The sequence below is a fragment of the Giraffa tippelskirchi genome, chromosome 11, assembly GCF_054371585.1.
Source record: "Giraffa tippelskirchi isolate mGirTip1 chromosome 11, T2T-mGirTip1v1.2.pri, whole genome shotgun sequence".
NCBI classification, from domain to species: Eukaryota; Metazoa; Chordata; class Mammalia; order Artiodactyla; family Giraffidae; genus Giraffa; species Giraffa tippelskirchi.
The window spans coordinates 1785698-1807686 of NC_137285.1; the positions used below are offsets into that span (position 1 = coordinate 1785698).

The 21989-nt window shown below is 64.7% G+C and overlaps 1 protein-coding gene across 8 annotated transcripts in view; it reads left to right on the forward strand.

Annotated features, from left to right (window-relative positions):
* LOC145526475 (glutathione hydrolase 1 proenzyme) overlaps positions 1 to 21989 on the forward strand; it is a 38033-nt gene that overhangs the window by 13340 nt on the left and 2704 nt on the right. For 3 of the 8 annotated variants that reach the window (XM_081542167.1, XM_081542170.1, XM_081542168.1), the window contains 9 exons: positions 9532 to 9645; positions 14580 to 14746; positions 15240 to 15404; positions 15973 to 16103; positions 16185 to 16271; positions 19311 to 19503; positions 19690 to 19847; positions 20757 to 20906; positions 21201 to 21337. In XM_081542167.1, the coding sequence (XP_081398293.1) occupies positions 15244 to 15404; positions 15973 to 16103; positions 16185 to 16271; positions 19311 to 19503; positions 19690 to 19847; positions 20757 to 20906; positions 21201 to 21337 (1017 nt within the window). In that variant the 5' untranslated portion in view covers positions 9532 to 9645; positions 14580 to 14746; positions 15240 to 15243. Of the gene's footprint in view, positions 1 to 8709; positions 9128 to 9531; positions 9646 to 14579; positions 14747 to 15167; positions 15405 to 15972; positions 16104 to 16184; positions 16272 to 19310; positions 19504 to 19689; positions 19848 to 20756; positions 20907 to 21200; positions 21338 to 21989 lie in introns of those variants that run through there. The other 5 variants (XM_081542171.1, XM_081542169.1, XM_081542175.1 and 2 more) reach the window with 5 other exon arrangements.

Consider the following 21989-nt stretch of genomic DNA (forward strand, 5'->3'; position numbering starts at 1 on the left):
TCCTGTTATCCCCCTGCGCCCGGCGTGCTGTCTTTTAGGGGCTCCGTTTAGAGGATGCGACAGGCACAGCCAGGATGGGCCTCCAGACCTCAGGCGCCCCTGCCCACCCCAAGCCAGAGAGGAACGTGCCCTGTGCTAAAGCCCAGGAGGGCACGGGAAGCCAGGCCCCGGTGCCTGAGGGCCGTAACTGCAGAGGCCCTGTTGGCCATGGGACAGGGCAGGCCCCAACCTCTGGGGCACCAGGGGGCAGCCCACTGGTCCCCCCTCCCCCCCGCCCAGCTGAAATGCCCAGCCCATGCCTTGGGCTCCTTGCCAGACAGAGATCAGGGCCCTGGCTGATTCATGCTGCTCTGTTGACACTTCAAACACAGTTCAAGTCGGAGATACCAACTAGGCAGGATCCAGCAAAAGCCAGGCTGACCCAGACAGGGTCCCAGAGACCCCAGCCTGCCTTCTGCAGGTGTGGACAGCTCCCCCGAAAGGGCCAGCCCCAGCCTTCCAGCCTGGGGAGCCCAGAGGGGCGGGCTCCGGCCTCGGCTGACCCCGATTTGCTAGGCTCGCCGCTCTTCTCCAAGCCTCCGTCTTCCCGAGCGTGTCCACCTGCAGACCAGGCTGATCTCAGCACACGGGGCTGGGTGTGCGGCCACCGCAGGGCACCAGGACTTGGCAGAGAGGGCAGCAGCTTGCTCGGTGGTGACTCCTGGGTGGCCCGGGGCTGGGGGTCTGGCGTCTGTGGAACCAGGGCCCCACCCAGCCCCACCCACACTGACCCGATGCTGCTAGGTACAGCGGGTGCCAGGTGTGTGTCCTCAGTGGCCCGGGGCGCTGCCCGTGAGGAGGACGGGCTTTGTCTGAGCTGCCAGGGTGAGGCTGCTGCACCCGCTGACTAGCCAGGGGGCCGCTCGGCTCCCCCAGGTCCTGGCTGCAGGATCCAGGGCCGGGCCTCCCTTCATCCCGACGCGGGGAGCCCCTGTCTCCCCATTGCCCCTGGGGACAAGACCACTGGCCCCCAGCCGCCCTCCTTTCTTGGCAGAGTCTGAAAGCGGGCGCCTAGCTCCAGGCTAGGAGCCACAGCCAACCTCAAACCCTGGAGCCGCGTGGACTGTCCAGGGAGCCCCTCCCCAGCTGTAGCCCACTGCCCTCCGTCCCTGCCTCGCCCTGCGGCCCAGAGGAGACCCCCATCATCCCCTCTCCTGGGAACCGCCCGGCTTGCGCTACCTGCTCCTCACTGCCTCCCGGCCCCTCCCCAGCCTCCAACCCCGGCCGGCCCGCTCCTTCTCTCGCCTGGCGCAGGAGGCGCCGCAGCTGCCGGGCGCGCTCGGGCCGCCGCTCGCGGAGCGTGGACTGGATCTTGAGGAACCCGCGCACCTGGCGCTCCTAAGGCGCCGGCCCGCACCCCGCCGCCGCCCCGGCCTCCGAGCCCGCGTCGGGCCCGGCCCGCCGGCCCAGCCGCGCCCCCATGGCCGCCGCGCGGCGGGCGCGGAGCGGACCGGAGGCCTGGCGGCCCGGCGCCCCGCCCCGGCCCCGCCCCGGCCCTGCTCCTGCCCGGGATGCGCCGCGTGCGGGGCGGGCGATCCGACGCTACGCGCCCTGGCCTGGCCGGAGCCGGGGTGGAGGGGCGGGTTCCGCCAGGGTTCCCAGAGATCCTACACTCGGTTTGGGGGTGTCGCTGGAGGAGGCCGTCGGCCCGCGCTCGTTCTGGCTCGAGCTGTGTCGCCAGGGACTGGAGTCACCAGAGGGGAGGTGGCGCTCGGTGCCAAGGCCTCGGGGCCCCCCGGGCTGACCGTGGATCTGTCCCTTTGGCAATGAAAGGAAGGAGCCTGGACTGGGGGGTCAGGGCGGGGTCAGGGGGGAGGGGACGGCTTAAGGCGGTGCCAGTACCGGTTTGCAGAACCTCCCCCCAGCCCTTCCCCGCAGCTCAGTTGTAGTACCTGACTTTTCACCCTTTGTGGACTCGCCTGCCTTGACAAATGTTTACCCTCCCTCCCTCCTTGGCTGGTGGCAGAGCTGGGCGAGCCAGTGGCCTCTGCCAGCCACCTGGGGGATAAGTGGGGTGGGGGTGCTGGTTAACCACCTAACTCCAGCTCTGGGCAGGCTGGCCGCACCTGCCTGCCTTCAGCCTTCCACCCAGGCAGAAGTGGGGGAAGCGTGCGTGCGTGTGTGTATGTGTGTTGGGGGAGTGCCTTGCGACTCCAGGGGCCGGGTGTGAGATTTCAGGGGCCTCATGCTAGAGGTGTCTTCGCTGGGGGCCTGCTCCCCCTTATAGCTCCTCCCCCCCAGCCCCTTCGCATCCCAGCGCAGGGGAATTTGGCTCCAGACTCCCCCCCACCCCGACTCCCACAGCAGGGAGGGTGTGTGTCCAGCCTGGGAGGGGTGCCCAGGAATTGTGATGGGGGAAGACAGGCCCATGGTGAGGGACGGCAGATTTCGGCACCTTCTGCAGGGTTAAGAACTGCTCCGCCCCCCGAAGGAGTGGGTCTGAGACGGTGCTGGGCTCTGTGGCCCCTGGGGCTAAGCCCCGGAGCCGAGGCGGCGGGGGGCCGGACCCCTGAGCTGCCAGGCTACCCACGTTGAGCTGGTTCCTGGGGCCTTCCTATCCTGGCCCCTTCCTTCCTGCCAGACGGCTGGACCCAGACGCCCTCCCCCCACTCTGTAGCCGGCTTTGTCCCCGGGCCACCTTGGCGCCACAGGTTTCCTCCTTGGCAAACCTGCAGGCCGGCCTGGCCTGCCTTCCTCCAGGGCCAAGCCGACGGCACCCTGAAGTGACGTGGTGGGGGCCGGGGCCAGGGCCTTCAGCAGCGGCCCCACGGCCCCCAGGGCCTCGCAGACCCCTTCGCAGAGCCAGCGGCCCGGTAAGCCACACACTCCATGCCCTGCCCCAATCCCAGGACCGGAGCCAGAGCTGGGATGCCTCCCAGGTCCTGACCGTATCCTTCCAGAGGCTGAGCCAGGCCTGGACCCGGTCTGCCCCAGAGTGAGAAGGCCGAGGATGGGGTGTGGGGTCGGCGGGGCGGCGTGGGCAGGGGAGGGCTAAGCCTGGATGTCATGAAGGGGCAACCAGACAACGGCGGCGGGGGCGGGGGGGGGGAGTGCCCAGAGCTTGGAGTCCCGTGGGAACTGGAGAGCTGCTCCCCAGCCCTGAGTCTCATCGCCTCCCCACCCTCTGTGTCCTTGGCTGAGAGATTCCTGGAGGGCATATTCCAGGAAAGGAGGGAGGGTGGCATCTGGCCTCAGATCCCTGAACGGGCCTCCCTCGGCCTCCTGTGGGGGCGGCCAGGTTGACTGTCCCAATCTGAGTCGGACAGAGGCCCTAGAGACAGAGCTGTGCCCAGGGGTGGGGGCACCGTTCCCCACGGGCCGGCTCCCGAATGTGCTTAACTAGAGCCTGCTGCTCCCTATCTGTGGAGTTGCCCTGGGCAGCTGAGCTGTGTTTGGGGAGACCTCATGGGATGGGGTGGGGGCTGTGGTGTTGCCCTCTGAGCCCCCAGGGCTGAGGTCGAGGTTCAGAAGCTTGTATCCAGTCTCTCTGGCTCCCCAGGTGGCGCTAGTGGTAAAGAACCTGCTTGCCAATGCAGGAGACATGAGATGTGGGTTTGATCCCTGGGTTGGGAAGCTCCCCTAGAGAAGGAAACGGCACCCCACCCCGTCTTCTTGCCTGGGAAATCCCATGGACAGAGGATGGGGTCACAGGGAGTCGGACAGGACTGAGGATGCTGACGCCGTCCTGGGCCCCGAGTGGGGCCAACTGGTGGCCCAGCTGCTATGCCAGGGAACCAGGGTCCAGAAGACCCAGCAGGTGTGGGGGGAGGGCTGGGGCCGGCCCTGCACTGGACGTGCCCCACCTTCGGGCCTCTTCTCTACCCACCCAGTGTGTATATCCAAGCCCAGGAGGAGGAAGGCCAGCCTGGGTACCTCAGCAAGCAGCCAGGTGCCACGGAGCCTCCCGGCAGCCACTGCAAAGAGGGACGAGGGAGCACTCAGTAGGAGGGAGGAAGCAGGAAGCAGACGGACACCCTGCAGAGACCGCCTCCCCTGGAGCTGGCTCTGAGGGGCGCGTTGTGAGCTTCCTGCAGGGTCAAGGGTGGCCTCAGGCCCCGGCTCCAAACCCCTGGCCCTGCCCCTTTGGGGGTACAGAAACATGGGCAAAGCAGGTAGTACCATGAGTTTTCTGCGGCTTTCATAACACATGGACCACAGACTTGGTGATGGTTTAAAACGATAGGATTGTATCCGCTCCCAGTTCTGGAGGCCAGACGTCAGAAACCAACCGAAGGACTGGCAGTTTGGTGCCCTCTCGGGTGCTTCAGGAGCTTCTTTCTCTGCCTGTCGCCAGCTTCTGGAGGCGGCCAGCATCCTCGCCTACCTTGCCTTGTAGCGGCTTCCCGCCAGTCTCTGCCTCCCTGGTCCCAAGGGCTCCTCCTGTGCGTCTGTGTCTCCCGGCTTCTTAGTTAGGCGCGCCGGTCTGCGTGGCTGTGCACGGGCTTTCTCTGGTTGCAGAGCACAGGCTTCTCGTTGCGGTGACTTCTCTTGCTGCAGAGCACAGGCTCTGGAGTACAGGGTTAGCTGCTTCCTGGCGTGTGGGACCCTCCCGGATCGGGACTGGAACCCCTGTCTCCTGCATTGGCATGTGCGTGCTCAGTCGCTCAGTCATGTCTGACTCTTTGCAACCCGTGGACTGTAATCCCCCAGGCTCCTCAGTCCATGGGATTCTTCTGGGAAGAATACTGAAGTGGGTTGCCATGCCCTCCTTCAGGGGATCTTCCTGACCCAGGGATCAAACCCATATCTTCTGTGTCTCCTGCATCGCAGGCAGATTCTTTACCCGCTGAGCCACCAGGGAAGCCGCGTGACTCCCTTCTCACGGGGACACTGCTTATTGACTTAGGAGCCCGCCCCCACCCAGGATGACCTCATCATTACTGATGACTTCTGCAAAGACCCCCTTTCCAGAAGAGGTCCCATTCAGAGCCCCCAGGTGGATGAGGATCTGGGGGGAGATTGTTCAGCCCACTGTAGTAGCTTCTGCAAAACCGTTTCCTCTTCTGGAAAATGGGGAAAATAAGATGCCCGCCTGGCAAAGGCGGAGGCTTAGACGCAGCAAGGAAGGTGTCCAGCACACACTCACGGGTCAGCATTGAGCACCTGTGGCTCTAACCAGGCTTCCGTGGCTGCGTGCCCAAGCCTCCCAGCCACCTGATGGCCATCACATGCATTTAGCCGTGATCACCGGGCCCCGTGGGCGCCCCTGAGACAAAGATGCAGGAGGTCGAAGGGAGAGCAGAGTGGGAGAGCTGTGATGGGGGTCCCGGGGCCCTGCGGGAGCCAGGGCAGCCCCCATCCAGGAAGCAGGGGAGGGCTTCCAAGAGGAGGCGGTGGTGTTGAGGTCGGGCCTGATGGGAGAAGAGTCCAGGCAGAGGGTGAAGCACACGGAGGAAGGGTCCGGCCCAGCGGGCACTGACCTGGAGGGCAGCGTGCACCTCTGAAGGGTGTCTTAGTCGGGGAGGGACGTGATCTGAGCGCCGGGCTGAGATGTGAAGGGGGTCAAAGAGAGGCTGAGGAAGGGGCCGGGGGAGAGCTTCCAGAAACCCAGGCAGGACAGGCCGGGCACGCAGAGAGTGTGAGAGCATTGGTGAAGCCACACGTCCGGCAGCCCTGTGCAGGGTCAGGGGTGGGGTGCCGCCGTGGACAGGGGGCTTAGGCATCGCACCCCCCCACACCTGGAGACAGTAGGTGGGGGTTGGGGGCTGGGGTGTGGACAAGACACCCCCTTCCTCTCCCGCCCCCTGGAGCTCCTAGACTTGCAGATAATTACAAGGTGATGTGATAAATGCTACCTGTGCAGGGAGCCTCGGGCAGGCAGGGGGCGGCGGCTGCAGGCCCTGGGGTGCGGCCAGTCTCAGCGTGTCTGCCCAGCAACTGTTTTGAGGATCCGTGCTCTCCAGACAGAAAACGGAGGGCAAGGAGAGGAGACTCTGGGCTGTCAGGCCTGGGGTTGAGCGTGAACCTAGGCCCTGCATTTGCACACGGGGCCCGTGCCCTTGGTCATCCTGCCAAACCGCCTCTGAGGTTGGGGACAGGACTTGGTCTGCCAGGTGCCACACGGGCTCTGCTGCCCGAAGTTCCGGTTGTTAACGAGCCGATCGCCCTGGAGGTCCACACGCTTGGCCAAGCGCCAGCCTCTGTCCTCACACCGAAGGCGGGTGCTGAGGTGGGAACCCCCTACCAGGCCGCCAGCTGGTGTCCGGGGGCAGCAGCGCCCTGCCCCCCTGTGCAGTTGGCCAGAGCTCACCTCCCGCCACCACTGCACCACACCAGCCCCTGTGCCAAGCCCGGGATCTCCTCCCATCCCTTTGGTGTGGCCTTCGTGGCTCTGAGAGGCAGTGGCCGAGTAGCCATGGGGGGGGCTCGGACAGCGGGCAGGGTGTTAGGCCAGGCCCACCTGACGCAGGTGCAGAAGGCATTCCAAGAAGGCAAACAACTGGGGCTTGATGTTGGGAAGAACGTGCCAGCGACCCGCAGTCTCTCTGTCCTGAGAGGTAGTGAGTTCCCTGTCGGGGCAGGTATGCAAGCCGAACTTTCTGGGGTGATGGAGATGGAAGCTCAGAGGCCAAACATTTGAGACTGTGTGACCCTCAAGCTGGTGAAGACAGACTTTTGTTCAGCCAGCTGACCAAGGATCTCCTTGGTGCAGATCCCAGGATACACAAAATGCCCCTGATGCCATCAGGTCCCCTGGCTCCCATGGGTTCCAAAGTGGGGGTCAGGACCCACCGGCCTGGCCCTCTCACCGTGATGGCGTTATGGGATGCTGTTTCTCCATTTTTGTTTTGTTTCACCTGGCCTGCGGAATCTCAGTTCCCTGACCGGGGGTTGAACCCCAACCATGAAAGCCCGGGGTCCTGACCACTAGGCTGTGTCTCTACCAGCTGGGGCCCACCTGGGGCACAGGCTCAGCCGGCACTTCCAGGGGTTCAGGCCCAGCCGGGTGGGGCACCCCAGGGGGAAGGAAGTGTTTTCAGGGCCTTCTCTGTTTCCTGGGTTGCTGTCCTGTCAGGTAGGTTTGGGCAAGTCCTTTTTCCTCTTAGGCTGCGGTTTCCTGGGCCAGGAGCGCCCTGCTCTCCCTCCCAGGGCGTTATTGTCGTAGGAGCAGACCGGAGCCTGTGAGCAGGGGCCCGGTTCTCAGACGGGGGATGGGTGCCTGCCTCCCCGCCACCCCCCCCCACCGCCCTGCCTGCTCCCCAGGTCGGGGGCCTGAGTCTCCTGTCTGGCCAGGCCCTGTTAGGAGATGAAAGCCTCCGGGAGGGTGGGGCGGGGCCCCGAGGCTGCCTTGGCAGCTGCCCCTGGCTGGAGGCCAGCCAGACCCAGGCAAGCTCCTCTGGGGGCAAGGGCACAGAGCGCCCAGCTCAGCCGGCCCTGCCGGCGCCCCCATCAGCCCCTGCCCTCCCCCTGGCTCCCGGGGTGGCTGCCGGACTAACGGTCACCCACCAGGGTCTTCATGAGTGAAGCTGAGAGTCGCTCAGTCGTGGTCTATACAGTCCATGGAATTCTCCAGGCCAGAATACTGCAGTGGGTAGCCTTTCCGTTCTCCAGGGGAGCCTCCCAACCCAGGAATCGAACCAGGGTCTCCTGCATTGCAAGCGGATTCTTTCTTTACCAGCTGAGCTATGAGGGAAGCCCTTAATGAGTGAGCCAGGGTTAATGGGTTACCCAGCCTGGTAACACATTCACCAGCCTCCCCAGGCTCTCAAAGTCCAGACATGCTGGTCTGGCCTTCAAGGTGTGAGCTCAGCACTTTCCTGTTCCAGCTTTGATGCCTCACGGCTCCGGAAGGGTCAGGAGGGTTAAGGGTCTCCCTTCTGCCCTCTCTGCTCTGGAGATGCCCCCCAGGGCCTGGCCTCTGGGCTCCTAATGGCCCCTCCGCCGGGCTGGCCTCCCCAATCCAATCCCAGTGGTGCTAGACACCCACCCACGACGGAGTGGGGCCCTCCCTCAGGGTCCTGGGCTCCCCCTCCATGGCTGACCTTGCTACCCCATCCTGGGTCCGGCCGGGGGCTCCTGGAGAGAAGAAACGGCAAGGATCAGAGGGGAGAGCGAGTGAACGAATGAATGATGGGTGCACACATGCAGACTGCAGGCGGCGTGTGGGCCTCAGAGGCTCGGGCAGGCTTGGACCTGCCAGCCTTGTGGGGGCACGCACCCCACCACATGCCGTTGGGCAGGAGCGGGCGGGGGCGTGAGCAGACCGCCCGGTCCTCCGTCAACCTGCCTGCTCGCGACCCTGGGAAGTTGGGGGGTGAGGAAAGGCTCCCCGGGTCATGTGACTCCCTTCTGTCCCCATGACCAGAGTCCTTCCAGTGACAGCCTGTGGACGCCTGCAGCCGAGGGGCTGGGGGAGAGGGCACCTCATGGCCAGAAGTGGGGGCTGCCTTCCGATGTCCTCAGGGGCCAGGAGAGACCCATTGCCTGACCTGCCTCTGCCCGAAGCCCAGCCTCATTCAGCTCCACAGAGGCCCTCAGAACTCAGGTCCTTTTACCCCGGGCTGGGGACCCACCAGGCTGGAAGAGGCTGGCCACTGTCCCAGTCACACGGCCCCCCGGGGCAGGACCCAGGGCCGCTCCTCCCCCCACCTGGAAGGGTGCCTGTGCCTTTAAAGCCTCCCCCACTCCGGCCCGCGAAGGGGGGGGTGGGAGGAGGGGAGGAGCCGGCCTGGGACTGAGCTCCATGCTCAGTGCTGGAGCACGGTGAGGACCAGCCTTGCAGCCAGGTGAGCCGCGGGGGTCCGGCTGTGTCCCGGTGCTGTGTGACCCCGAAGCCACCGCTCACCCTCTCTGAGCTGCCCGGGGGCATGGGAGAGGGCAGCCCAGACCTGGGGCCTTTTTGGGGGCATCTGGAGCGCTGGGTTCCAGCCCCAGCTCTGTTCTGTCTGTTCAGGCTATGCTCTGAACGGGTTGCTCTTCCTCTCTGAGCCTCAGTTTATGCACCTGTGTAATGGGAGCAGGCTGCCCTTCAGGGTGATGGGAGCAAGGTTGGTGTGGCCGGATCCCGCAGAGGGGTTGCACAGAGGGGCAGAGCCTTAGGCCCTCGGCCTGACCCGGTCTGGCCTGGGAGCCTCTTGTTTGTTGTCCGGTAAGTGGTCTGAGGCCTCCTGACCAGGCTTCCCGGCTGACTTGGCCACCGGTGTGGGGTGGGTGGAGGAGGCCGGGGGAGTGGACTTCTCAGAATGAGAGGGAGGGGGCCCAGGGTGGAGAAACTGAGGCCCGGAAGGGTGGGGCGGTCTGGTCGGGGTGGAGGCGGGCAGCACTGGGGGCTGGGCGCCGTGCCCTCAGACCACATCTGCCCCCCCTTGGGTCCTGGGGGGCGGAGGGGCAGGCCGGTGGTGCGGGGGGGTGACTACGCAACTCCATGGGGCTCCCACCCCCTTGTGGTCCTCGCAGGCTCCAACAGCCGCTTGCACAGGCTTCCTGCCGAGAGTGGGGTCATCGGGTCTCCAGGGAAGGAGCCGTTTCTAATTCTCAACCCTGTTCCACCAGGGTGGGCAGTGCGGGGCACAGACCCCAGCTCCGGTCTGGGTGTGGTGCCAAGCTTCCTGCCCAGGGCTGTGCTCTCGGACCCGGAGGACGTGGCTCTTCACTGCCCGCCAGGTGGTAAGTGGGGCGCCGGGGTGCCTACCTGCCGGTCCACGAGCCTATGGGCCCAAGTCGCCCCTGCCTGAGCCACGGCTTCCAGCTGGCCCGTGGACGGCTCTGCGGCTCAGCCCAGTTTTGCCCCTCTGACTTGGGTGGGAGGATTAGCAGAGAAACCCCAGGCCGTCGGCACGTCTCATCTCTTCACGTTCTCTCTGCGTGTCCTGGAACCTGCTTGCTCAGCCCAGATTCCTCATGGGCGTGAGTGTGTGTGTGTGTGCGTGTGCGTGCGCGCGCGTGTGCATTCATTGGGAGCAGGTGGTCCATGGCAGACTCAGTATCTCTGGGTGCATGAGGCTTGCATAGTCCTAGGGGCAGGGAGCTCACCACCTTATGTGCCTAGCACGGGAGCCCTGGGGTCTGGAGGAGACCTCCAGCCCAGACCCCCTGCCCCCGGGCCCCGCCCCTGCGGTGGGGGTGGGCGGCCAGCTGGGACGGGCTGTGGCACACTCAGCGTGGGAGGACAGGCCTCACTGCTCTGAACATCTTGCCTCTGTTGAATCGGCCTGTGAGACGCCGTCACTCTCGTCCTTCCCAAGAACCTGCAGCTGCTGTTCGGCTTCTCCTGGGCCCTGTGGCAGGTCCTTCAGCCTGCCCCAGCCCAGGGTTTTCCTGCTGGGGGCGACCGGTAGGGTCTGGGTCCTGCTCTGTCCACTCAGACCTTTTTCTTACCCCCCTGCCGCACCAGGCAGGGAGGAAACCATTGAGCAAGCTGAGGCAGGCGGGGCAGAGCCCTGTGGCTTCCCACCACAGAACCCTCCCTGCCAGCTGTCTGGTCATGCGGCCGCTCAGGCAGGACCAAGTGCCCCGGTGTTGCTGGCCAGCATCCAGCCCTCGGGGACGGGTCTTGAGCCTTTGTCCCTCCTGCCTCATCCCGTCTTCTCAGTCACCCTGGTCTGCAGGGGACGGGATGACGTCCAGGGAAAGAGCGGTCATGGCACCCCTAGCCCGGGGTCGTGGTGGAGAGCTCTTGGGAGCCCAGTGACCGGGTCCCATGTGGATCCCGCCCAAGGGCAGCGGGCGACAGGACGAGGTGTGTTCCGGCTGTGTGGCCCCGGGGGCGGCAGTGTCTGCTCAGCCTCCATGTCTCCTTCTATCAGGTGGCGTGGCCTTGTGGGCTTTTTGCAGATTAGATAGTGCAGGTCGGGGCTGGGGGCTTCAGGGCAGCCTAGATGCAGCGAGCTGGGCACCAGGAGAGGAAGGCCTGACTCGGGAAGCGGCTGACCCTTGCCCTTGGCAGACGAAGGCCAGGGAGAGGTGGGGCAACGTCCAAGTCCCCGGGGCAGGTCTGGAGCTACCCCCGACTCCCACTCCCTGGCGTCCGGGACACGCAGCCCCTTGGGGCAGGTACGGGACAGCCGGTGTGTGCGCTGCTGGTCTGTGCGACCTTGGACCCACTCTGGCCCTCTCTGGGCCCTGCCTTTCCAGGCTGGATAGGTGGTTCCTCGGGCCTGGGGCGCTACAGTTGTTGGATACGTGGTGGAAGCTTCTAGGCATGAAACAGGAGGGAGGTGGTGCCCTTTCCGCCCAGCCGTGGGGTGTGGTGAGCCTCTTGGCCTGGGTTCTGCCCCAGTGCTGATGCCACCCCGGCCCTGCTGTGCGGCCTCAGGGACCGTGTCTGGGTCTGGAGTTCAGACACTCTGAGCCAGGACAGGGCAGGCCGGCGGGAGACCCACCCTGGGGCTCGCGGAGAGGCCTGCCCACAGACACCATCCTCTGGGACAAGGATTGCCTTGCCTCTGTCAACACACCGCTCCTTCCCTGTTGGGGCCACACCCCTCACCTGCTGCCACCATCCAGGGGTCACTGCTGACCGCACCTGCCACCCTCCCAGGGCTGCGTAAACTTTAGTCACCTGGTGATGGGCGGAGTCCCCGGGCTGCGGGGACAGGCCGGGGCCGGCCTGGGCAGGATGAGACACAGCCTCTGGCCACCCTCCCTGCCACGTCTGCCTCTGGGGATTGCCCACTCTCCGCGGGGATTCGCAGTGCCCCTGCTGTGGCGGTCTCAGCGCAGCTTGGGAAAGCATTTCCAGACACAGAGTATTTCAGACGGGAGTGAGTTTACTGAGAAGAAAGAGCAGAGAGGTTGAAAGTGTTAGTCGCAGCTCTTTGTGACCCCGTGGACCGTAGCCCGCCGGGCTCCTCTGTCCATGGGGATTCTCCAGGCAAGAACACTGGTGTGGGTGGCCATGCCCTCTTCCAGGGGATCTTCCCGACGCAGGGGTTGAACTCGGGTCTCCTGCACCGCAGTAGTGAAAGTGCCAGGGATGCAGCAGGCCTGATCTCAGGTGGCCTTGGCCTGCAGCGAGCGGCGTGGAGCAGGACCTGGGTTCCCAAGCAGAGGCTGGGCCGTTCACAGTGCTGAGACCACCAGATCCCAGACACTAAACCAGTGGTCAGTGACAAGAGCCCTGGCCCTTCAGCTTTGCCGAGAAGAATTTCCACCAAGATGGAAAGCAGTGAAGCAAGTGAAGTGGTTATTAGGAGGAAAGAGAGTACAGTGCCTGTGGACGGACACACGGCGGACTCGGAGGGAGAGACCCAGAGTGGCACCCACGTGGCAGTTTAAGTCACTGTATGGGGCATTTCTTTCAGTCTCCCTCTAGCCAGTCATTATGATTTGCCTCCTTCACGTATTTGGTGTATCTCAGGATCCTGCACGCATCTCTTAGCCAAAAGGGACTCTACCGCAAAGGGCTATGGGTGGAGCATCCCTTGACATGACCCCCCTTTCGCCTCCAAGAGCCTTTTCTGCACCTGTGTGGTCAGGGACAAGAAATCTGTGATCCATGCAGAGTCCAGTCTCCCCCCTTAATTGTCCTGCTATTCTTATCTTGGAGTTTCGGTTGAGAGACTGTGAGTCTCTGATGGCTTTATCCTGGTGGGGGGAGGGGGCATCTGACCTCCTGACGACCTAGGGAGAATGGATGCTTTCCATGGGTTAGTAGAAAATTTTTATAGCCTTGAGACAAAGAAAATTCCTGCTGGAAGGGTGGCATTAGGTGATTAGTTAGGGCGCTATAGGGTGAGGACCGGGTGGGCATTTTTGCATCACTGGGGCTCAGGAAACTGGCCGGTAAGGATCAGGGAGGCTTTGGCAATGGTTCCAGTGGGGTTCAGTCTGTCCCAGAGACAGCCTTCATTCTGGGCTCTGGGGCTGTGGCCTTGGGGTAGGACTCCACGCCCCCGGGAGGGCCTCTGGCCCCCTGCACCCCCTGCGAGACTAGGTGAGGGTTCCCCAGCCCCTCTGCTCCTCCCGGAGGGCCACCCCAGCTCCCAGCTCCCAGCTCCCAGCTCCTAGCCCAGCTCTGGGCCCCCTGAGGAGCTCTGCATGGCCCGCGGGCGTGGCTCCGGGCGGCTCCTGGGGTAGGGGGCCCGGACTGCTCCTGGAGGGACTTTCCCAGGCACACAAGTCGGCCTCTTCCTCCCCGGCCAGTGCCCCAGCCCGCCGCCGTCTTCTGAGGAGTGGGGGAGGGGAGGGGGGTTTATCGTGCGCCCCCACTGCCCCACAGGCCTCGGGTGAGCCGACTGGGGTCAGGAGGAGCCTGGCCGCTGTTGGAGGCCGAGCACCCCTTCTCTGGCCTCAGTTTCCCCTCCTGACTCCGATTTGGGTGAGAGCCAGCCCGGGGCGGGGGCTTGGATGTGGTTTTGGCCAGTCCAGAAATGTGGGGGGCGGGGATGGGAGACAGAAGCCAGTCCCCCAGCAGGGTGTCTTCCTTCCTGTGGGGGCTGGGCCAGGCCTCCCGCCTGCCGGCCCGGAGGAGAGGGGGAGGGCGCCGGTCAGTGCGGCCCACCGCTCCCCCAAGCCCCGGTGGGCTGAGTCTCGCGGGGTACCCCCGGCCCTCTGGGGAGCCCACTTGGGCCCTTGGGCGGAAGGCTGGACGGAGGAGAGGCCGGAGCGTAGACTTCAGGAGGCCTTGGCTAGCTTCTCCCAGGGGCCTGGGTGGGGAGAGGACCCAGAGTAGGATGAGGGTCTCGGCTGAGGGTTCCAAGCCCAGGAGAAATGCCCAGCATGCTCTCAAGGTGCCTGGCGTGGCCGGACCCAGTGAACAGGCCTGGGGTCCAGGACACGCCCTGAGGGCTCTCCAGCCCGAGGTTTTCCGGCAGAACATCGCCCTTCGGGGGGAACTGAGTTTGGGAGAGAGGACTTTCCCCCCTGACACCCATTGGGTCACCCCCTTCGCCCGCCATCCTTGCCACTGGGACCCCACGCTTAACGGCTGTCCCCGCTGTCCAGCCTGGCAGGAAGTCACCACAGAAGCCAACAGTGTCAGGGTGAGGCGAGGCCGACCGGCTGCCCTCCCGCCCAAGGCCTCCAGCGTCCCCCAGCGAAGCCAGTACTTAGCTGACGCTTCACACTTGGCTCAGGGCACACAATCTGCCTGCGGTGCAGGAGCACAGGGCTGGATCCCCGGATACGGAAGGTCCCCTAGGGGAGGGAAATGGCAACCCGCTCCAAAGTGGTCTGGCCTGGAGAACCCCATGGACAGAGGAGCCTGGCGGGCTGCAGTCCGTGGGGTCGCAGAGAGTCAGACACGACTGTGCAACTTGCATGTTCACACTTTCCAACCCGCTTCATCTCTCATTGCACTGGACAGACAGCCAGTGACTTACCCAAGACCCCACGCAGTTGAGACGGGGCAGGCCGGCCCCAGAGCCCGCGGGGCCCACACAGTGGCCCTCACCCCTTGGTCACATGCCAGTTCCCTGTGACATACACACACCCACACACACACCCCCACACACACCCACACACACCCCGTGCCTGGGAGAAAAGCCCTCGGGGGCGGAATTCACACCAACGTGGGAGCGGCTGACAGCTTCCTCTTGGAGACACAGAGACTCCTCACTTAGCTCCCCGGAGGCTTCAGAGACACCTTCTCCCGTTTGTAGGAGGACGAGCAGGCTGCGTGCTCTGGAAGTCTCCCTGGAGCAGGTTCTGTGGTCACAGGCTCCCACGGAGCCGAAGGAGGCCCCAGCTGTTTCTGCAGCCAGTTCAGCCCACACTGTCTCTGTGGCCTCCTCCCTGGGAGGCTCCGGCTGCCCACCCGCTGAGGAAGGTAGGCTCCGGTCCTGCGGCGGCCTGGCTGAGCTGACGATGTCGGGAGACATGGGTGCCCCCCCCTTTGAGCACACGGGAAGCCGAGCCCCATGGCTCTGCAGCAGGTCCCCTGGGGACCCAAGGACAGCGCCCGGGAGTCAGGCCCGGCCTGCCCCTCCTGGAGTGACCTGAAGGCGGTGAGGGCTCGGCCACCGTGAGGGGACAGGCAGGTAGGGGGGACTCCCCTCCGAGGAAGGGCCCCTGCTGGAGAGGGGCCCCAAGTCTGAGCAGGAGGATTTAGGGGGCAGAGATGGGCCAGGAGCTGCTGAGAGAGGGCGTGGCCCGAGCAAAGACGGGGGAGCTGGGGGACCTGTGCGTCCCGGGGGCCAGGAGGAGGCCCGGGTATGTCCTGAGGCCGGACTGTGTGCTATGCCCCGTAGGGCGAGGCTGTGCCTCAGGTCCGGTCGGCGGTCGGTCCCCTGACCTTACACCCCCGCGCCTCGCGCCTGCAGAGCCATGAAGAAGCGGTCCATGGTGCTGGCCTTGGCGGCCGTGGTCTTGCTCCTCCTCATCATTGGGCTCTGCATCTGGCTGCCCGAGACCTCCAAGCCACACGGCCACGTGTACCCCAGGGCCGCCGTGGCCGCGGACGCCAAGCGCTGCTCAGAGATCGGCAGGTGAGTGGGGCCCCGGGGACCACCCCCGTGAGCGGACCGGGGCATCACCCTCGCCCCTCTGGGGCTCAGTACCCCCGCCAGCCCTGGTCATCGGCTGCCTGGGCGAGCAGTGTTCGTGCACACGGAGCTGCCCGTCCCGCCCGCGGACCTTCCCAGCAGCCTCTGGCCAGGGGCCGAGGGGGACCGTGGCACCAAGGGCAGAGTGTGGAGGTCTCCCAGTGACCAGCTGGACCCCTTTCTCAGTTCAAGGGTGTCTGCCTCTTCAGAGAAACTCTGCTGTTTGACGCTCTTTGTAGACCCACAACTCACGTACACAAAAATCAGTTCTTACTTACACAGGAAAAAGATGTTATTGATAAAAAAATGTGACAAGTTTTCATTCTTTTCCAATTATCAAAGCCATGTCCATCTGTCAGCGTGAAAAGCCTGTTGGTTTTCAAATACAGCAAACTCTTTGCGTTAAAAAGTAAAACCTGTGGGCTCCTCTTGGTCCTCCCCGGGTGGGGTGGCCGGGCAGGGAGCAGAGTGGCCCCTCCGAGCCCCTCACCCCTGCCCATGCCGCCGGCAGGGACGCGCTGCTGGACGGCGGCTCGGCGGTGGACGCAGCCATCGCGGCCCTGCTGTGCATGGGGCTCCTGAATGCCCACAGCATGGGCATCGGGGGTGGCCTGTTCCTCACCATCTACAACAGCACCACGCGTGAGTGCCCGGCGGGACGGGCTCCCGCAGCGGGGAGGGGCCGGGGGCGGTGCAGCCCGCCCACCCGGCCTCTCCTTCCAGGGAAGGCTGAGGTCATCAACGCCCGCGAGGTGGCCCCGCGGCTGGCCACCGCAGGCATGTTCAACAGCTCGGAGCAGTCGGAAGAAGGTGAGGGTGGGCTTGGGGCGGATGTGGGGCCAGGACGAGCTGTCTGCGGGGCTGGGCGTGGCCCTCCCATCCCTTCCCGGGGCCCACAGCGCCCCCCACCATGGAGGATGAAGCCCATCATCACAGAGAGTCAAGAGCATTTCTGCTCAGGCCCCTGCAGGGCCCCAGGGAGCTCGAGAACGGAATGACCCGTTACGACAGCGCGTATGGATCAGGGGCCAGCGCTCTGCTCAGCCCTTTTCCACCCACGGGGAGCCCCTTGAGCCCTCCCCGAACACTTGACGGGGGAGCTTGGTGCGGATTCCCATCGTACAGCTGGGGGCGCTGAGGCCCACCCAGACAGGCCATGGAAACTGAGCGAGGTCGCACACAGCTTCCCAGGTGGCTCAGCGGTAAAGAATGTGCCCGCAGTGTGGGAGACCCAGGTTCAATCCCTCGGTGGGGAAGACCCCCTGGAGAAGGGAATGGCAACCCACTCCAGTATTCTTGCCTGGAGAATCCCAGGGACAGGGAGCCTGGTGGGCTACAGTCCACAGGGTCACAAAGAGTCAGACACGACTGAGCGCGCGCGCACACACACACATGGTCACCCAGCGGGATGGTGGGAAAGCCGAGTTTGGACACACCTGTTGTGCTTTTGAAGACCATCCAAGTCATTCATCGTCCCTCCGTTTGTTCACCTGTGGCGATAGCTGTCTAGAGTACGGGGTGGAGTCTCTTTTCTAACCTGCCCTTCAGCCCCAGGGGACGCCCTGCAAGGACCCCAGTGGGCTGCAGGACAAGGCTGGAGGGAGGAGGGATGGAGATTAAAGGCCCGAGTGGCTCTGACCCCCTCCTGCAGGCTCTGCCCCTGGGGGACCGAGGGGGGCTCTGGGAGCAGCCCTTCTGGAATTCTCTCCAACACACAGTCTTGGAAGCTCACCGGGTGTAGCACTGAAGTCATTCAGGGTGTGAGACTGCAAGAATCTTACAGACTTGGGATCTTTGCTTTCTTGAGATTCGTGCATTTGACTCAGACTTGTCAGGCGTTGGGGCTATTCCCCAGCCAGTAGAAACAAAGGTAGCAGATGAAGGGCACATTCCAGGAGAAGCAGAGGGAAGGTAGCACGGGTGTGCCCGTGCCACTGCGCTGCCTGGAAAGCGGACACAGGCTGGGTGAGAGGGCACACATGGGTTTACCAGGTGCAAAGACCCGGAGACTGGGGCCGGGGGTGGGGGTGGGGGTCTGGGGGAAGGAGGAGGATGCAGGGTTAGGTCGGGTCGGACCTCGTGGTGGGTCATCGTGAAGACCTAGCCTTGTGTCTGAAGGAGGGACAGGTGTTCCCTGCATCGAGGGCACTGGGGTGGATCTGGCTCTTTTCCGATGGAACCCCTTGGGCTGCCTGTCAGGTGGCCCATTGGGAAGTCACATGATGGGCAGGGATGCTGAGGGCTGGTGCTGAACACACTCGGAGGGAGGAGCTGTGGATCTGCTGACGGGTCTGCTGTGACACACAGCCGGGGGTCCCGGGAAGGACAGAGAGGTCCTCACAGAGACTGGCAAGGCTGCCGATGGGTTACCCTTGAGATGCCTTTTTCACCCTCAGATCTGGCCATCAGGGGAACAGGCTAGAGAGTTCAGCCTGGGGGCTGTCAGCACGTAACGGGGCTCAGTGGTAAAGAATCCGCCTGCCGGTGCCGGAGGTGCGAGAGACGTGGGTTCAATCCCAGAGTCGAGAAGATCCCTTGGAGGAGAAAATGGCAACCCACTCCAGTGTTCTTGCCTGGAGAATCCCATGGACGGAGGAGCCTGGTGGCGGGCTGTGGTCCATGGGGTCCCAGGAGTCGGACACGACCTCACGTGCACACACACCCTGGTCCGGAGAGCCTGGTGTGCAGGAGGGCAGACAGAGGAGAGGCCGGGAGATACAGAGGCAGCCCAGGGAGGGGGGGACCCGGCCCTGCAGCGTGGAGGCCACCAGCGACCCTGGTGAGAGAGCGGCCCAGAGCCTCACCGGCCCGAGGTCAGGCCCGCACGTGCTGAAGGGGCGGGATGTGTGCTGGCTGTGAGACCTTCCAGGATGTGATGTGGTAACAGCCTGGTTCCTGGAACCTCGTGCCTGACTTCAGGGTCAGAGAGGCCGCTCGAGAGCCTGGCAGTGGCCAGAACAGGCGCCCCCCGCCCCACAGCTCAGGTGAAAGAGGAAGGGGCCTGGGAGCCAGCGCTGTGGCTGAGGCTTTCTGTGTCAGGGCCGGGCCCTAGGGCACGCCGGCGGGCGGTGGGGCCTGGTGGGGAACTGGGGTCCAGGGCTCTGTCTCCAGTGGCATCCTGGCTCCTCAAAGGACGGAGCTGGGAAACAAAAGCCTTCGTGGTCAGATGGGGAAACAGATTTGGAGAGGACACGGGGCAGGGATCTGGGACAGTGGAAGAGAGGAAGAGGGGCTCTTGCTTTGACACCAGCCCAGCCTTGAGGGTGGTCTGGGGCTTGGGCTGGGGGCCTTGGTGGGTTCCGGTGGAACCCTTGAATCGTACAGGGTGAAGGGGCTCGTGACCCGGGAGGCTCGGACCGAGAGAGATGGTGAGGTCTGGCTTCCGTACACTCTCGCTGCGCAGCAGTGAGCCTGGACCAGGTTTTCAGACACGGGGCCCCTGCAGAGACAGACACAGGCCTGGGGGACAGCAAGACCCACCCGAGACCCCAGCAGAGTCGCATTCCTGCCTGCAAGGTCAAGAGCGTCAGTCACTCAGTCGCGTCTGACTCTCTGCGACCCCGTGGACTGTAGCCCACCAGGCTCCTCTGTCCATGGGATTCTCCAGGCAAGAGTACTGGAGTGGGCTGCCATTTCCTCCTCCAGGGAGGTCTTCCTGACCCAGGGATTGAACCCAGGTCTCCTGCGCTGCAGGCGGATTCTTTACCCTTTACCGTCTGAGCCACCCAGGAAGCCGGGACCGGGCACAACCGCAAACATCCATTTCCTTCCTGAGCCTCTGGGTCCCACCTGGGGATGTGCCTGGACCGTCCCGTGTGGATCATGGGCCGGGTGCCTCTCCTTCCGCAGGCGGGCTGTCCGTGGCGGTTCCGGGCGAGCTCCGTGGCTACGAGCTGGCGCACCAGCGGCATGGGCGGCTGCCCTGGGCGCGCCTCTTCCAGCCCAGCATCGAGCTGGCCCGCCAGGGCTTCCCGGTGGGGAAGGCCTTGGCGAGAGCCCTGGAGAGGCAGCGGGAGACCGTGGAGCGGCATCCCGCGCTGTGGTACGCCTGCATCCCCGCCGTGGGCACGAGCGGGTGGCGATTTCCGGCGTCGGCGCCCACCCAGGAACCAGAGCCCTGACCGTCTGAGCCTGGGGGGCGGGTTTGGGCGTCTCCCATGGGGGGTGGGGGCTGGATGGGTGAGCCCGTGCCCACGTCTGCCTCACGGGAGCCCCCGTGCCGCCCCAGCGAGGTGTTCTGTCGCGATGGGAAGGTGCTGCGGGAGGGGGACCGAGTAACCATGCCGCGGCTGGCCGACACCTTGGAGACGCTGGCCTCAGAGGGCGCCCGGGCCTTCTACAATGGGAGCCTCACGGCCCAGATTGTCAGGGACATCCAGGAGGCCGGTGAGTGGACGACGCCAGGGGCCTGGGGCCGGAAGCTCCACAGCAGGAACCCTGAGCCTAGGGTCCTTGGGTCCTGCCTGGACGCTGGGCCCTCAGGGAGTGCCTGGCAGGGGAGGGTCACAAGTGTGTCTGCAGCTGGTGACAGGCTGCATGGATGCACAGCTCCTGGTTAAGTCAAAGCTGAGGGAATTCCTGCAGTCTAGGACAGGAAGCCGGGGGCTGCAGGGTTGGGGGCATTGAGGGGTGGGCAGGAATGCAGTTGTAGGCCAGAGCCAGGATTGGGGAAAGCACTCAGGTGCAAACCCTGGAGGACTTCCTGGAGGGGGTGGCACCTGAGCCACAGGCGAGGTCGGACTTTGCAGGCAGAGAGAACAGTCTGAGGCCTCGAGAGAGGGGTTTTAATTCTCCAGGAGGATCACAGGGAAGGAGGGTGGGCTTGCTAAGAGGGGTGTGGGGGGTGTTGCATTCAGGGAACTTGCGGGCAGGTTCTGGTGGGTTTAGGAGCCCCAGTTACCTCTCTTTCCTGCCCCTGCCCCCCCCCAAGCTATGTGTGTTGGGGAGGAGGGTGATTAGCACGTTGACCTTTACCACTGACACCGGAAATTAGCCTATAAATACTTCAAATACTTCATCTGTCTGGAGCCAGTTTCCCTGGAAAATTAAGGGCCTCCTTCCACCAACCCACTAGTCAGAGAAGGAGGAGGCTGATGGGAGAAGGGGGACCTCTGGCCCCCTGAGAGGACAGGTGTCGGGCCTGGAGGCCAGTGGCGCAGCAGGTGGAGGATGCTGGCCTAGGCCTGGCCCCGGGGAGGTGGCACAGTCAGAGGGGTCGGTAGGGGGGCGCTGGATGGGGCTTCCCACTTGATGGTCCCCCAGAAGTGTGTCCCATCCCTGGGTCCCCTGTTGCAGGGGGCATCGTGACGGTCGAGGACCTGAACCATTACCAGGCGGAGCTGATTGAGCAGCCGCTGAGCGTCAGCCTCGGGGACGCCCAGCTCTACGTGCCCAGCGCCCCGCTCAGCGGGCCCGTGCTGGCCCTCATCATCAACATCCTCAAAGGTCAGCCGTGTCCCGGGGTGCGGGCTGGGCGGCCTGGGCCAGGGGGCACACCTGGTAGATCTAGGCGCTCATCCACCACCCCGGGGCCTGGGTAGCCCTGTGGCTGACGTGTGCTGCCCAGACATGGGGACCCTTGCTTCCTTCCCCCACCTCCCAAGCGGGCACTGCTGTTGGATAGTGAGCGTTCCCCTTCTCAGGGTGAGACGAGTGGCTCAGGGAGGCCTCTCGGGCACCCCGCTGTCCTGGCCAAGGGGACCCGGGGCCGCTGGGGTCACTGTGGCTCTGCCCAACCAGGGTACAACTTCTCCCGGGCGAGCGTGGAGACGCCTGAGCAGAAGGGCCTGACCTACCACCGCATCGTGGAGGCCTTCCGCTTTGCCTACGCCAAGAGGACCCTGCTTGGGGACCCCAAGTTTGTCAACATGACTGAGGTAAGGGGGCAGGGGACTCCGCCCCACTCTGCCTCATTCCTCTGTTTGCACCGCCGACTTTGGCCTCAGGGCCGCCGTGTGCTCAGGTGGACTGCTGACCCCGAGTGCTGGCCTCTGCGCCAGGGCTCTCTCGGTGGGGGTTGGGGGTGCTGGGGGGGTCCTTAGAGCCCGCCTCTTCCACCACACTCTGGCTTCGGGGCCTCAGCACAAGCTGTGTCCTTGGTCTGGAAGCCCCTGGAGCGGTCAGCGCCGAGGCGAGGGGCGAGCGTACAGGGGCGTCCCAGCCCGCAGGGCTGATGACGAGGTTCGATCCAGGCGGGTAGAGGCCCCGGCCACACGCACTCCCGGTCGCACCAGGGGCTAGCTCCCCAGACCCCCGCCGCCCAACCCACTCGCTCCCCAGGTCCCCCCCCACCCCCCGCCCCCGGCTCCAGGCTGGACCCCTGCCTCCATCCCCTACTCAGGTTCCCCCTGCGAGGTGGGCCCTGCAGCCACCCTGTAGCCCTTCCTTTCTCCACCCCCTCCGGCCCTGACCGGGCCTCTGCCCCCTCCGGCCCCTCCCCACGGCGTCCCACCCGCTTCACCAGCACCTCCTCCCCTCAGCTTCTTTATTGGCAAAGTTGTGACTTTGCAGCACATTTCCTTCCTCTCC